Source organism: Lycium ferocissimum, chromosome 1 (assembly GCF_029784015.1).
Source record: "Lycium ferocissimum isolate CSIRO_LF1 chromosome 1, AGI_CSIRO_Lferr_CH_V1, whole genome shotgun sequence".
Lineage (NCBI taxonomy): Eukaryota > Viridiplantae > Streptophyta > Magnoliopsida > Solanales > Solanaceae > Lycium > Lycium ferocissimum.
The window spans coordinates 9875533-9892136 of record NC_081342.1 but is presented as its reverse complement, the minus strand read 5'-3'; the positions used below and the strand labels follow the sequence as shown (position 1 = coordinate 9892136).

General features: G+C 34.8%; 1 protein-coding gene across 4 annotated transcripts; it reads left to right on the top strand.

Moving 5' to 3' along the window:
- The first annotated feature begins 5447 nt into the window (after nt 1-5447).
- On the top strand, nt 5448-16591 carry LOC132047003 (ATP-dependent RNA helicase SUV3, mitochondrial). Of its 4 annotated transcripts, none has more exons than XM_059437881.1 (16): nt 5450-5649; nt 7332-7455; nt 7632-7753; nt 7864-8054; nt 9356-9496; nt 10970-11092; nt 11630-11707; nt 12112-12280; nt 13566-13678; nt 13845-13925; nt 14209-14274; nt 14434-14498; nt 14670-14715; nt 14801-14917; nt 16002-16093; nt 16198-16591. In XM_059437881.1, the coding sequence occupies exons 1-16, from the start codon at nt 5601-5603 to the stop codon at nt 16310-16312; spliced, it is 1692 nt and encodes a 563-aa protein (XP_059293864.1). In that variant the 5' UTR covers nt 5450-5600; the 3' UTR covers nt 16313-16591. The 4 variants fall into 4 exon arrangements, 3 of the variants coding, with proteins under 3 accessions (XP_059293864.1, XP_059293855.1, XP_059293870.1); XM_059437872.1 differs by having other exon boundaries at nt 5450-5667; XM_059437887.1 differs by having other exon boundaries at nt 5469-5636.
- Nucleotides 16592-16604: the final 13 nt, after the last annotated feature.

Sequence of the window (16604 nt, the reverse complement as noted above, 5' to 3'; positions counted from 1 at the left end):
AAGTCCGCCGGTCCGACATAACTTTAATTCCTTAACAAGTTTATGCCGGTTCGGCATACTTAAGAAACTTTATGAGCAAACTTTTAGTTAACCCTTAACTAAAAGTCTTTTCTTGTTATGCCTTATGGGGCATACTTTTAGTTAAGGCACATACAAGCATAACTAAAAGTATGCCCCATAAGGAACTTTTCCTTAAGGCATAACTAAAAATTTGTCTTATAAGACAAAGTCTATGTCTTAAGGAAAAGTTATACCTTATGCATATTTTTAGTTATGCTTTAACTAAAAAGTCCGTCCCATAAGGCATAACTCAGGAAAAGACTTTTAGTTAAGGCTTAACTAAAAGTTTGTCCATTAAAAGTATGATGCCGACCCGCATAAACTTGTGAAGGAATTACCAAAGTTACGCCGAATCGGCATACTTATGCCAAGTTTGCCCATAAGGCATAAGTATGCCGGTCCCAGATAACTTTGTAATTCCTTAACAAGTTGTATGTGGGGCATAGCGAAAATTTAAACTCGCCTTGTAATTTTTTTTTAAATTTTTGATCGAGCGGGGGGTTTGAACCTCGAACCCATGAGTTTTTAACAAGACAAAATTTAAAGATTTTAAATATGAGGGGTGAAATTTAAAGACCACCCCAAAAGAAGGGCAAGCGCCCGAACTTCAGACGTCTATTTCTATAGTAGCAACATTAATGGGTTGTTCTATTGAACAAGAAAACTCATGCAAACCCTACAATTTTTCCCTTCATATATTTCTCCCTTTTTAGAGGGGGTGGTTGGGTAGGGGCCAATGATACGGAGGCAGAAAAAAAAAAAGAGGGAAGTTTTTACGATTTAAACGTTACATATATGGTACCGTACGAATTGCAACAATTGACCTTAGTAGTTGGAACACGTACGTGTCGGATAGTTAGGTCCAGTAAGATCGTAAAAATACTCTCTAATGAAATAATCATAATTTGTAGAGCTGGAATTTAAAACTTTTAAGAGTGGAAATCTCAACAATTCCAACAACTATCTCCATGGTGCAACAATTGAACTAATTATTAATTTGAAATGTGTGTTGGATAGGTCCAGCAAGATGGTCAATCATAATGCTCTTTGCTGAAATATTCTAAATTTGTTGGTATGGTTCGAATTCAAAACTTCTGATTGAGAGTGAAAATCGTCTAACCCGATACACGTTCTCGATGGCACAACAATTGGCCTTATTATAATTTAAATGTGTCTCGGATATGTCAAGTACTAGATGGTAAAAACGCTCTCGAAATATCCTTCAGTTGTAGAATTCGACCCTGAAACTTCTTATAAACAGTGGAGCTCTCAATCATCCCAACATACGATCTCGATGGTGCAATAACAATTGACCTATAGGCTATAACTCTTGTTCACTGTGCAAATTAACCATACTTACACATATATGGGTACATATATACAGGCTGCCAGAATATTGGTGATGGAGACAAATCATTGAAGGCAGTGTGGGCATATCTAAAATTTTCACTTATTTGGTAAAAATAATAGTGCATTTGAGCAAATATGGAGAACCTTTAATTTGCACAACTTGGAATTTGGGATAACCAAATCCACAAGTTATGAGCCCACATAACTTGCAAGATTTTGGCCAAAAAAAGGTTGTAATAATTAGGCAATCACATAACACTATTCAATGGTCTTCACTTCTGGACAAAATTATTTCGAAGTGTGTAGTATCTTTTTGGTTCACTCTCAAGGTGCAATTAGCTACCATGTGAAATAGATAAAGTTCTTGAAAAAAAGAAAATAGATAAAGTTAAATATATGTATATGTGATACTTGGAACAGTCGATCCATATATTTTTAAGTATTTATGTACACAATTTATAATAAAATCCCAATGTCTATAAGATTTTCATCATACTGGTAGATTTTAGTTTATACGTCCAAAAATATGAAGGTTCGAATATTTTATTATAGTTAAGTTAATTTTATCCCATTAATTTGTAACTAGAGTTGATAAAGAACCTCGAATATACTTATTCATCTTTTTTCTTTGGTTTTGAATTGTAGAACTCCCTCCTAGATAATGATAAGAAAGACTCTACTGAAATTTACTTGTAAAAAGATTTCATCTATATATACACACACATTTTGGTGGACTAACTTGCCCAAGTATAATTCTAAGTTACGTTCTCCAGATGAGATAAAAATGATCTCTACTGAAATGTGTGAGGTATATATGTTTTTCCAAGTCCTCATCAACATAATTATACTTAAACATATGGAGGGTAAAACATGGATAGGTTGCAATCATAATTCCTTTAGAAGGCGTAGATTTCACATTAAATTAAGATGCAACTTACAGGTGTTGCAGTCAGAGTTCAGTACCCATGGGTTTCATATTAAATTGTTGTAACCTACTTCTGGTGTGACATATATATGTGAAGCAGTACTGCCAATTGAAACTTGATGTGTGTATATATATATATATATATATATATATATATATATATATATATATATGAGATATGATATTATTAATTTGGAATGTCAGTCTTATCTTAGACTTTGTAGTTGTGGTAGTCTGCTTTCACCATCTTATTATTGAGTTGCATGTCCAATCAAAGCCCACATGTAACATCGATTCCTTTCATTGTCTAAAACTTTGTAGCATTATGCTAGCTAGATGATCACTATTCCTAGGTCTTCTTTATATGATGAGAGTTCACTAGGTCTTCTTTAGTTCTTTATATGATGAGAGTTTTAACTTACATACGTATAGTTGTATAAGAAATTTTTAGTGTTAGATCTTTCTATAACAATATTTTATTATAACAATTTTCTTTTCTGGAATTGATTTTCATGTTATGTAATATTATGAGTTCTTTATTATAGCATTTTGCTATAGCAGTAAAAAAAAAATAGTTGGACAAACCGACCCGATATAAAGAGGTTTGATTATATAATATATAGGTTATTTTTACCAGTTATAGTAAGAAAGTAATGTATCTGTATGTTACCTGTATATTTTTGTTTGGATGATTTAATAGTGTAATTCTTTTTTACACTAATAATTTTGTAAGACTAGCTTGTGGTTTTGATTTCAACTGTCGTACTCTTTCATCAGAGGCTTGATGCACTCTGATCAGACTTTGTCATGAAACACAAATTAGACAAAAAAGATAAGGGAAAAGGGTCAAAAATACCCCTCTACTTTGGAAAAAGGGCTAAAAATATCCTCCAAACTTATTTTGGGTAAAAATACTCCTCCCATCTTAAAGTTTTAAATATACCCCTGTTGATTATCCCCCAAAATAACCCGAAATCATTTTTGAAACCCGCTCCATCATTTAAGCCCGATCAAATAAGATCCCATAAAATCCCCTTCTTCCCCCAATACGTAGGTTTGAAGTTTGAGGAATCGGGGGAATAAAGGGATCTTATGGGTTATTATTTAGTTGGGTCGGGTTTAAATGATGGAACATTTCGGCTATTTTGGGGATAATTTCCGTCAAGGCTTGATGATATTTGAAAACTTTAAAGATGAGAGGTGTTTTTTTGATCCAAAATAAGTTCGGATGATATTTTTACATTTTTCCAAAGTAGAGGGGTATTTTTGACCCTTTTCCCAAAAGATAATTATATGCTTGATAATCAGAAGCTTGATACTCTTATTAGACTTTTTCATGAAATACAAATTAGACAAACAATATATGCTTAACACATAGAAAGTTGAACTTAGTAATGAGACACTTTTTTCCATGATCATGGATATAATTGTAGCGGTTTTGAAAATTAGAGGAGAAAATTTGGAAAAGAATTATAGAGAACTCTCAAGAAAAAGTTGGAATTAAATTTTAAAAATCGATATTTATCATTAATTATGGGACCGCAATGATCAGTTTTTTTTTTTTTTTTTTTTTTTTTGGGCCCAGATAAAGTAATCCGATTGGCTCCCTCTAAATGAAAATTACAATGCTAAAATAGAAAAATTATGAGATTATGAATCCATTAGCACTTGACGTTGGATAACCATAATTATAAAGGCGAAATCATAATTTGAAGCTTGAGTTCAGGGTTCTAGTCCATAAAGTTACTGGGTCCGGCCGAACCCATACCTTAAACACTAGCTCCGCCCGACCAGAAATGTATCCTACACTAACTACATAAGGTACACCCAGTTAAGCACTATACAAACCAACACTCATTATTGGTGACTGTTGTGGAAATTTATTTATCGTATCTCATGTTCATTACAAATAGAAAATATTACTCCCTACCTAGGGAAGAAAGTATAACAGAATTGAGATTTAAGTGTGTAGCTACACATTTTCATGTTGATAGTCCTCTGGGATATTGGGCTGGAAGATAACCCGACCCAAAGCACATGGATGGACGTTGTTCATCCATGGGCCAATATAACTCCTTGGCCCAAATTATGTGGCCCAACTCAGCTCCATCTTATAATTATCCTTGCAAAGATGGGATCATAACAAGAAGAATGTGACATACAGTATGATAAAATAAAGCATGTCGTAGAAAATAAAATACTAATGATAAAATATATTGATTGTAAAAAATAGTGCACAAACTCATAAAAGTATCTCAACACATGACTCAATGGTTAAGAGTTCATAATTGGAATCATAGTGTCACAAAGTATGAATTTTGATTCCACATTTTCTCTTGGTTAACTAGTATATAAAAGAGAAGTTTGAAATGACAAAGAATTGACATAGTTCTATTGAAGATGCTAGCATACACTATTTAAGTTAGTCAAAAATACCTTAGCATGATGTTTTATGAAAGTACAACCTACATACTAAAAAATAACTCAAACTTATGTCTAGTCTAGTAAACAAAAACACTTATATTAAAGTAGGTGTTTGCATTTTTTGAAGTACTTGTTGCAAGTTGATAGAAAATTTGATCAACCATCGGAATTATTTCAAGAAAAAAGAACAATTCGATAGTATGAGTCATTATCTAATTTTATAAACAAGTAGTCTTATCAATTAAATAGAATAAGAAAGAGGGGAAAAATCTACAAAAAGTTGGAAAATGATAAACATTTTATGATGTCTTATTATAATTATTTTACTTTGTCGTGATTTTAGACTTAATAGTTTCGTGGAAAGGAACATCAATCCAATATTCCTCAATTATGTAAAGCATGCCATCAAATAATTTAAGTTTTGGTTGCCAAAAAATAAGGATAACAAAGTATAGTTATTTTTATACTAATGAAACCAATATGATTTAAAATTTACTTTAATCTCGTAAGCCAACTAAAAATATGACAAAGTGTTTGTTGAAAGCAAGGAATAAACAAGAACTTCTCTTATGTGTGCTTCCTCAAAATTAAAAAAACAACTAAATATTTCCTAATTTATTACTTTTAGCCCTATAAATTTTTTTTTACAAATAATTATTTAAATTTACTAAAGAATGAAGTTGAGAACCGAAGTAGAAGCAATAATTGTCTCAGCACCTTTCTCCTCCGATGATTTCTTCTTTCTCAATATTCATAACACCAATCTCTACCAAATATTCCCAAACAAAAAATAAAGCATAATATTTTTAAAAAACTAAAAAAGAAAAAAAAAATAAAAAAAATGGCGTCTTTGCTCTTTCGCCGGAAACTATCACCGGTGAGCATTTCGCGTAAGTGTCTATCATATGGTAAATTTTCAGACTTTACTTTATAGCCTTTTCTTTATCCTGTCTAGTTCTCAAAAAGTGTTATTTTTTAAATCCTTGTAAAGTTATTTTATTTTTCTTTGTTGCATTAAAGAAAATGATTTGAGTATTGTATAGAATAGTGGAGAATGAAAATTATGGAGATAAAAAAAAAAAAAGAATTTTTGCTCAGAGAAGGTTATTTTTTATTTTTTTAAACTTTTATTGTTGTTTCTTTGTTTCTGTATTTTAGAGAGTGCTAGTGTATTCATTTGTTTAAATTTTGATTTTTTTGAATCATATTTGAATTGTCAAAATAGATGGAGCAACTGCTAATCTGTATGCAGATATCTACTGGTTATGTAATGTTTTGAATTTGGATTGTAAAGTTCATTTGCTATATTGAAGGAATGTTGGATTAGAAAGTTGTGATTTTTGCACTTTTGACAAATTCGATGTAGAGGTCCTTGTAGGAGATGAGAATTTTGTATTTTATGTATGATTGAGATTGAGATTGAGATTGAGATTGAGATTGAGATTCAGTTGTTTATAATGAATGAAGCCAAAATAAAGAAGAAAGGATTCACATCTACGCAATTAACATTAAGAACTTTTCATACCGGAGGAGTATTCACAGGGGGTACTGCAGAACATGTGCGAGCCCTATCTAATGGAAAAATAAAATTCAATGAGGATTTGGTTCATCCGACACGTACATGTCATGGGCGTCCCGCATTTCTATGTTCTATAGACTTGTATGTAACTATTGAGAGTGAAGATATTCTACATAATGTGAATATTCCACCCAAAAGTTTGCTTTTAGTTCAAAACGATCAATATGTAGAATCAGAACAAGTAATTGCTGAGATTCGTGCAGGAATATCCACTTTCAATTTTAAAGATGTCAATTTCTTTGGTATTGAAGCACAATGATGCTATCGTTATATTTTTATATAAATGCAAGCGACTTGACTTGGCTAGCAAGGAAGAGTTGGTTTCTTTCTGAGCAGATCTTCTTGTTATTTATATTATATTCGCACCTTTTGATTTTTGAGTTTCTCCGTCAAGTAGTCAACAGAAAAATATAAAGAATAGTTTCCTTGCTGATGGTAATTCATATTGTCCTTTATAATTTGATGCACAAGGTAATATTATCTACTGGTAGGCTATCTAAATTTTAATCATGAATTAACACGTACGATGTCTCATCTCATCTCAAGAAATGTGAATTTATCGTAACATGGTAGGGGGTGGGGGGTCTATTAATGACATTTATTGAGACTGCAAGACCTGCGTAGTTCCTAGATCTCCTTCCGTCATTTTGTTATTAAAATGTTCATGCTGTCTCGTGGAGAAATAGTATGATTACTTGAGATAAGAAGAACACTCATGTCAAAATTCAATTATTATTGACAAAACGGTGAGAATGATTTCTGCTCAGTCTATTTGGGGCGTTTCGGCAGTTCTTGCTCTTTTTATATTGTAGCTATGTGTGCAGGCATAGATTGACATCATGCCAAATTTATGTTTCTGTGCTTTACTGATTCTACTTGCGGAGTATAATATGCCCTTTGCTATTTGGTCGTTTCTAACACTATGAAGTTGTAGTTGCAAGACTATAGCAGCCAACCGATTGTTAATGATTCTAGCACTTTCTTGTTGGACAGGTGGGGTGGAGTATTATTTGCTCCCTTGGAATATGGAAAATGAAGCTTCTTTTGGTATTTGTGATTGCTTAAGGCAATTCAGCAGTTCCACTGCTGCTAGAAAAGTTGATTTTACAGACCTTACGTAAGAGTTGTATCTCATTTCTTGTTTACTGAATGAAAGTAGATCATCTCCTATTTTTTGTTGGTTCCTTGATTTTATATAGGAACCTTTTTGTTTGTACGTATTAAAAGATAAAAAAAGTAGATCATCTACTGTTGTACTATGATTTTTCTACTGTAATCGATTTCAAATTGCAGTCATCCGCATACATGGTATCCACAAGCTCGAAAGAAAAACCGGAATGTCTTTTTACATGTGGGCCCGACAAACAGCGGCAAAACATATTATGCCCTAAAACAGCTTGAGTCAAGTTCTTCTGGTAAACTGTAAATGTCAATACCATGAAGTTTTCTGAGTTTAACTTCTCTGCTTCCAATTAATGGAATTAGCTTATGCACATAAATTAATTAGTTATAATCTATTATTCAGGTGCTTATTGTGGTCCTCTGAGGTTGTTAGCATGGGAGGTTGCAAAAAGGTTGAACAAGTCAAATGTTCCTTGTGACCTTATTACTGGACAAGAAAGGGAGGAAGTTGAGGGTGCAAGACATAAGTCTGTTACAGTAGAGATGGCTGATGTTGCATCTGATTACGACTGTGCGATTATTGATGAAATTCAGGTGTGCCTGTGACTTATGACGTCATCACTTTTGTGTTTTATGTGTGTGTATTTACACACTAAAATTATGAGTAAGTGAACCATTTCCCTCATATACTCATGTCTCAAAGCCAAGTCATCGCATATACTGATATAGCTTCTTCTAAGAATCGTCAGTCTTATATCTTCATGGTGCCAACTCGTGGGTGGTTTTTCTAGCTGCTTCGTCTAGTTGGAACTATTTCCTGGCTGACCTGTATGAACAAAGTGTAGTTTTTTAGGGATTCACAGTTGCCACTTCCAATTAATCTACCGTGATTTAGCACTTCTGGATCTGGTAGCAGCACTGAGGGCTACTTTAAAGAAGTTTTTTGGTAGATTTTAGCACCTTATTATTGATCCTTTGTGTGAAGGCACTATCTTTCTAGTAGCACCTAACTGGGTAACTTTAGGAATTGGTTACCTCTGTATAAATCATTTTGAAGGGAAGCTAATTGACTTTCCTGGTTGTTTCAGTTGACCTCCTTTTTGAGGATGGGTGGGGGGTGGGGTCATTTGGTAAGAAAAGATGAACCATTGACAGAGAATCTATGGGTCATATCCTTTCTGATAATAGACAAACAAAGAGGGCACATCACATGCTTTGGTGGAATGCCTTTGGAGAAGTCAACTGCTAAAACCTCCAGTTCACTTTAGTTTCTCAGTCAGCCTTAGTAGCTGGTACATTCTTCGCCAATTACTAAGGCAACAAAATTCCTGTCACCAAAGTGGGTAATTGGGCCCTGGAATCACTACATGAATGCACCTTGAATGGTTTTCGTGAGGCCAGAAACTTGCAAGTAGTAGAGCTTTGTGATACAGACTTACCTCCTAACCCTATTAGATAATAGTGTCTTCTTCTAATACTTCACGTGCAACGAAAAGGTTAAGTCAATCTATCTCATTTGCTCAAAGTGTGCGTGTGCGTGTGTGTGTGAAAGAGAGAGAGAGAATGAGAATGTCATGAAGTGAAATCAGGAAGAGACCCCCCATTGTTTCTCCTCCTTTGCTAGATCTCCATCACGCTATGAAGCCTTTCTAGTTTCTCAGGAAGTTCAAATTTGGTTGCACAGGAAAATGGTAAATTTTGACTTAATATTGGCCTTCAATCAACTACTTCGCCTCAATCCCAAGCAAGCTGGTGTAATATTGGCCTTCAGTCTTGTAATAAATTGTGTTTTCATTGCTAATGCCTATTAATGGGTTATACAGTTATCCAGTTTGGTTTGCTACCGTTTCTTGTATCCTTGGTAATTGACCGTGTATGACATCAACTTTGTTCAGATGATAGGGTGTAGGTCAAGGGGTTTTTCATTTACACGTGCCTTACTGGGATTAGCTGCTAACGAGTTGCATCTGTGTGGAGATGCAGCAGCTGTTCCTCTTGTCCAGGAAATCCTCAAAGTGACTGGAGACACCGTCAAGGTACTGAGCTTTTCTTCTCTGTTGTTTAAACAAAATCTAGGTGGTTTGTGTTTGAATCTCGGTTTTTCAAATAGTTGTGAACTCTTTGAATGTTGTATTTAATTATGATGTGAAATCTCCTTTATTGGCCTGTATTTAGTTGTCTATCCATGACCCTCCCTCTAGAAGAGTTGCTTACCAAAAGTTACTACCTCCATAATAGGTGGGCAGAATAAATTTGAAAAATATTAGAACTGCGCAATCTGACCATTTCAATGTTTTTTCTAGAAATATCTTACATGCTTGTAGCTTTTTAGAATGTGATTGAAGATACCTTCTTCAAATCTGTTCAGGGATAAGGAAAGCTGGGGCTAAGTTGCTGCATAGTCAAATTTTGAGTCCTTACAGTAGCCCTTAATGATTCCAAAGAAGATACTCATCTATAGGCCACTACGGTAAATAAATATCTTGAATCAGCAAACTATTTTGCATCTCCTTGATGCCAGAAATGAAACCAGTTACTTCATAAAAAAAAGTTTATCTTGAACAACATATGTCTCATAAAAAAAGTATCTTGAGCAACATAGTTGAGGCTGAAAAACGAATTTCCTATGAAGTTCCCCTTTTATTTGATAGTCTTATATGATATTTATTGAACTTGATGTGTACGTTTAATGCGCTTTGGGCCTGTTTGCATGAGACTTAACTTACTTAGTTAATTGCCAAAGGAAAGAAAAAAGTTTTCTTATTCAAAAAAAAAAAAAAAAAAAAAAAAAGGAAAGAAAAAAGTTTATTAGGTCATCCTACATGTGTGAGATACTTGAAGTTTAGTTGAAAGCATCATATCTAACTTGAAGTAATTGTACATTAATTATGCCTAGGAGGTAGAGATAGCTTATCTTGTTCTTTACTCTGTGGTTTGTTGAGAAATGGGCAAGGAAAGGGGAGAGGGAATTGCTGATCTATAGCTGGAAATGACATTTACTTCCTCCTTTCTGTCATGGAAGAGTAGTACCCCAGTACTTTTATTTTGCCTCCTCTTTTATCTTTTAACATAGCCCCTTACCCTTCTCTTTTACTTCCTGTCTTGTACTTCCTCTGCTTTTACCCAACCAAACGGAGTCGCGAGATGACTGCTTTGGGTAGAGTATAACTAGATTGGATGGTTCAGAGGTCTTTTAGTGCTACATGCCGTGGACCTTGTCTTGCTTCCTTTAATTGGCTTTAGACCTCAAAAGGTCCTCTCAGCCATGATTTCTTATAGCTGAGATCGAATCCTACTGATAAGATCTTTCAGATTATGTTTCTATTGTCATCCTCGTGATTGGAGAATGCATATCTTCCTTTTAGGGGATGGACTTTTTAATATCAGTTTGATACTCCAACCTACTTTTTCATTGCTTCCTAGTTTATTTGTGATAGTAAGTTTATGTTCTTTTTTTTTTTTTTGTCTGCTAGAAATAATGAGATTTCCTTGCTTCCGTTTGCTGCCAGATTCAGTACTATGAGAGGCTCTCACCTCTTGTCCCATTAAGGGTTCCTTTGGGATCTTTCTCCAATATACGGACTGGCGATTGCGTTGTCACCTTTTCGCGTGCAGAAATATACAGGATGAAGGTGAGGAACAACCTTACGCATTAATGTCACAGCCGCCCAGGGCGCTGTAAAGGAAGAAAGAGTGACACATATTATAGGAAAATACCTTAAGTGGTTAACTTGTTGTATAGCATGCATATACTGATATAAGTAGTTGAAATCAGGTGAGATATTAAATTAGTAGAGCGATTGATAAGTCATAATCTGATGCTGTTTCTTTCTAACTTGGTGCATATCAAGTTTAAACTGATAGGAGAAGTTGAGATCAAGTGAATTTTAATTACTGGAGTCATTGGCTTAGCAAGTCATAATCACAGCACAACTGGGTAGGGGATTCCATAAATTGGCATGTGGAATGTATATCCTGATAGGAGCAAGTTGAAATCAATTGGCATTCAATTGATGAAGTTCTGTTATGAGTTAAATCTAGTTCTGCTTCGTATAATCCCACTGATCAAATTTTAGATTTTGTTATAGCCATTGAACTTCTTGTCCTGATATTCTCAAAAGATAACTGAAATTTGGATTATAAAGTTCTGCTTATCTTGATTTTAACAGAAGCAAATTGAAGCTGGAGGAAAGCATCGTTGTTCAGTTGTTTATGGTTCATTGCCGCCAGAGACTCGAACTAGACAGGTTTACTTCTGATCCTTTCTATTGTGTATATTGTAGTTAAGATTGGCCCTTGTCCAATCACCTGTTGAGTATTCTCACAGTTGATGTTTCCTGCAATCGTTTCTTGGTTAATAATCCATTCTTGTTCAGGCTGAGGATAACTCATTTTATAAACATTATCATCTTAGTAGAGGCTTTCTTTATGGCCTTCCTATCATCTGGTTAGACTTATTCATTTTGCACATGAGCTATCTTCCTCTTTTTTATATTTTATTTTTGTCCTTCAGTGTGCTATGACGAGACCTAGTTTATATTACAGCTTTAACGGCATTCCATCTGTGATGATTTGCCTAAATTACAATCTGTTTTGTTGTCTATTATCATGCTGGCAAATTAGCTAGTAAATACATTCTTTAAGATTGCAGGCAACAATGTTCAATGATGCAAGCAGCGACTCTGATGTTCTTGTAGCGAGTGATGCTATTGGGATGGGTCTCAACCTTAACATTTCTAGAATTATATTTTCAACATTAAGGAAATTTGATGGTGTTGAAATTCGGGACCTCACTGTACCAGAGATAAAGCAGATAGCAGGTATGTTAATTTGCAGGAATGCAGCATCATCGTTTTCCTTTTAATATTGTTGCTTGGGGTTGAAAATGGTTTAGTACTTCTCTATATACTGTTTCTTATAAGAAAGCAGTGACTCTGTTATACGTGAGGTGTAGGGAGCTTAATGTTGTGATTGGACACATCTTAACCTCCTTCCTTCTAATATACAAATTATAGGAGATACATTTGTAAATCAGCACTTTCCGTTCTTGTAATATGTAAACTATAGGAGATAATTTTGTATGAATGGACACCATGTAATGAATAAAATGAAAACAATAACATAAATGGAAAAGAAAAAGGATGGATGTTGGGGTTTCCCCCCGGGGGGGGGGGGGGGGGCGGGGCTCATTTTCTATCTGAAGCTTCTGAGTCATTGTAATGTAGTAAAATGCTATATCGTATGAGGAATATTGAAGCATGATAGAGGTCCCCTGCACAAATTATTCAGATCCACTTTGCCAATTAATATCCCAAAATGTGATTCTACCTCATCTATATTCCTTTTCTTGTACAGCTTTTTGCTGAATGAAGAACATAATTATGTGCGTCTTGTTTCTCCTCCTTACTTTCCTCCTCTCCAGGACTGTGTATGGGGTATTGGTATTTGGTAGTGTGTTCTCTGGACGTACATTGCAAGAACTCCATTGCCAGAATCGTTTTAAATAGTTTTTGGTCGAATATTTTTGAGTGAAAATCTTGAAAAAAATTATATTAGACTAGTCAAAATTTCTCAAAAGCTACTCAGTTGACAAGTTTAAGAATGAAGAAGGGGTAGAGTTACTGAATGGGTACGAGCTGTGGCTGATACCAGAGGCTTAAGGGAAGTATTCTCTATGGAATCCGAAACCACCAGTCAACCTTACTTCGTTGTATTGGGTTAACAAGAGGTGACCCTTTTGATAAACTTCAGTTTTGGAACAGAACAATATTGTGTGTCCAGAAAAGATATAATCTCAACGGAAATTTTCTTAATTTTTTTCTTCTGCTTTTCTCCATTCTAAACTTCATATTACTGACGGAAAAATCTGTTCGGAAGAGTTTCCAAAAGATCTTTGGTGTCTTGGATTCTGGGCTTTTTGAATAGCCGCGTTAGCAGCTTTACTAAATGCCCAACTTCTGAACCGAGTGAACTTCAAATCTAAATTTGGACACTTTGAAGGATTTCAGGAGCTCTGTTGAACGTCATCCAGAACTTATGTACTTATGCATATCAAGTATCAATGTTCTGCGAAATGATTATTTTGGTGATTAATCTTTCTTGTAGGAAGAGCAGGCAGGTACAAATCCAAATTTTCTGTTGGTGAAGTAACTTGCTTGGAAGCAGATGATCTGCCATTACTTCATTCCTCACTGGATGCTCCATCTCCTGTACTTGAGGTGATTGAATTACGGCTGAATTAGTGCCATCCTAGATCCTGGAATATTATCCTTGCTTTTGTTATCGTTTTATGGTAGAGGCAGTCTTCCCTACAAGATCAATTCCTTAGAATGCTTTCAACTTTAATGGGATGTACTAATCAAGAGCAATAAATTTACAATGCAGCGAGCTGGCCTCTTTCCAAACTTCGACCTTTTATACATGTATTCTCGTCTACATCCAAAGCATGGACTACATGAGATACTGGTGAGTTACCAGCTCAGATTCCTCCGAAATATATTCTCATACTCTAGTTTTACAATAATCATCTACTTATAACTTGAAAAGGACCTCTATCCTCGCGTACGTTTCGGTCTTCTTTATATGTCATTACTAGAAAATTGGAAGGGCCAAAAATAAAATGTTAATAAATGTGTTCTAATACAATGGCTTTTGCCACCGAAACTGTTGCACAGTGGTTTGTTCCCTTTTTGCTTTCTGCGAGATTGCAAGTAGAGTGCTCTGAGCTACTCTGCCTTTTTCCTTACAGGAGCATTTTCTGGACAATGCCAAGTTATCAGAACATTATTTCATTGCTAATTGTGAAGAAATGTTGGTATGGTATTCTTGTTCAATTTGTTTTCTTTCCTCTTAGTAGCAGACTGTTTAATTTAATTTTTACATTGTATTCTGTCCTTCCAGTTTTTCATTTTATTTTTTCCGTGTTGGATAATTTTTTTCCTTTTGGTTGATTGTACTGTACCTACGGGAATAGAAAGTTGCTGCTCTTATTGATACACTACCTCTCAGTTTGCACGATAAATACCTCTTCTGTATAAGGTAACTTGTTTGGCTCTTACAGAGAAGATAAGTGAAAGCTGTGACATTTTTTTAAAATTTTTTGTAGCTTGACAATAGTAACAGGGAACATTTTAGGCACGTGAGCAGAACCATAATTTAGAAAGGAAAAAACGCTTATGGCATTGACTCATTTCCATTTGTCATATGTAGTCCGGTTGACATGGATGATGACATTTCATCTCAAGGCCTCACTCAAGTAAGATGATTTTTACCTTCTTTAGCATTTCAAGGATGGCTGTTTTGAATGAGGAATTTATATGATCACTGCTCTGATGCATCAGTTCGCGACAAATTATTCTAAAAATGGCTTGGTACGGCTGCGAGAAATATTTACTCCTGGGGCACTTAAGGTGCCAAAATCTCATACTGCACTTAAGGAGCTTGAATCAATTCACAAGGTTAGTATGTCATATTTGTTATATAACACTTTGTCCACACCTGTTAAGCAGTTCAAGTTTTTAGAATGATTTTTGAATTCATATTCTCTGTAACATATGATGTTTCATGCTTATGAAAGCATTTTGGTTGCTTACCTTAGTGATTACAATAATTGCACCTACTGTGCTCAACTATCTTAGTGAAACCTTAATTTGCTTCAGAAGACAAATTGTAACAAGAATTGGATGAAATGGGCCCCAATAAAGTGGAATGGATATGGATTCATGTAGCTGACCCTAAGTAGTAGGGATTGAGGTTAAGCCAATGGATTGACTCATATTTATTGTGCTCAGCTGTAAAGTCCTTTTGTGCAATGGTAGTGTAGGAATTCTTGTAACTTCATCTTAGCATCTTCTTCCATTCTATGATGTTTTCTAGTTTTTGTGCATAATTATTGTAGGTCACGAATTTTCATGAGCATGAGAGTCCCTCATTCTCAAAATTTGGGGGAAAAAATTCACTCTAGTTTATAACTATAATTTATTTTCCGAGTATGTAAACTGTGTTGAGGTGTGTCAAAGTTTCATTTTATTCCTCAACTCCTTGAGAACTTCTTGGAGACAAGCTTCTTATATGTTATGTTGTTCGATGAATTTGACCAAACCTTTTGTTCATATGATCCATTTCTTGCCATGTTCTATCCAACGCATAAACAAAGTCATAACACTTGGAACAGAAGTCGGGAGTATGGTGGTCTTCCTGTTAATTTATAAAATCACTTGCTTCCTATTACTGGTCTAACATAGATATTATCTTGGTGCAAACTTGTTTTTTGATGTTTGCATTTAGACTGCTGTAACTAATGTTACTTAGTGCCGATTTTTTTGGATCAACTGATTTATCTAAATTTCTTTGCTCTTGAGAAGGAAGCACAAGCATATTTTGTACTTTTGGATTGGCATCCACTGCATTTCAAAGATGGTAGCTAAATGTGTTTACTGTTATTCGCTGATCAATTTACGTAGTTAATCACTGGGTAGTATTTCAAATTGAATATACTCATTAGCTATTTTTTGCGAAATTCACTGTTTGTCATAATGGAAGGTTTTGGATCTGTATGTTTGGTTGAGTTATCGCTTGGAGGAGAGCTTTCCAGATAGAGAGCTGGCTGCCTCACAGAAGGCTATTTGCAGCATGTGAGTATAACTTGAAGCCTTCATCTATTTTTAACATGTGCCTTTATCTATTTTTAACATGTCCTTACTCTGATGTCCGATGCCCTTTAATCGTTCATTTTCAGGTTAATAGAGGAGTTCTTGGAAAGACTGGGATGGCAAAGGCCAAGGACAAAGAGATTAACTCAAAATAGTAAATTGATTTCACTGATCTCCCGAGAAACGAGACAGCATTTCTAACTCTGTTACTATTCAAATTCTTTCTGTAACTGACTCGAGATGGAAGCTTTTGAATCACAAAATACATGCTCCATGTTCAACATTGACTCTGGTGAAGAAGTTTGGCTGGTTTCCAGTGAATGCATTTGTAGTAGCTGCTGTAGTTTTCTTTTTTAGGTCCAGGAAATTTGACGAGTTCACTGTACATTATGCTCAAAGATATGTTCCAGCAGATACAACAGTAGTCCATGTATTTATTCTCCTTTGAATACAATAAGATACATCTTTCATTTTGTCCAATCTTCTTTCAAAC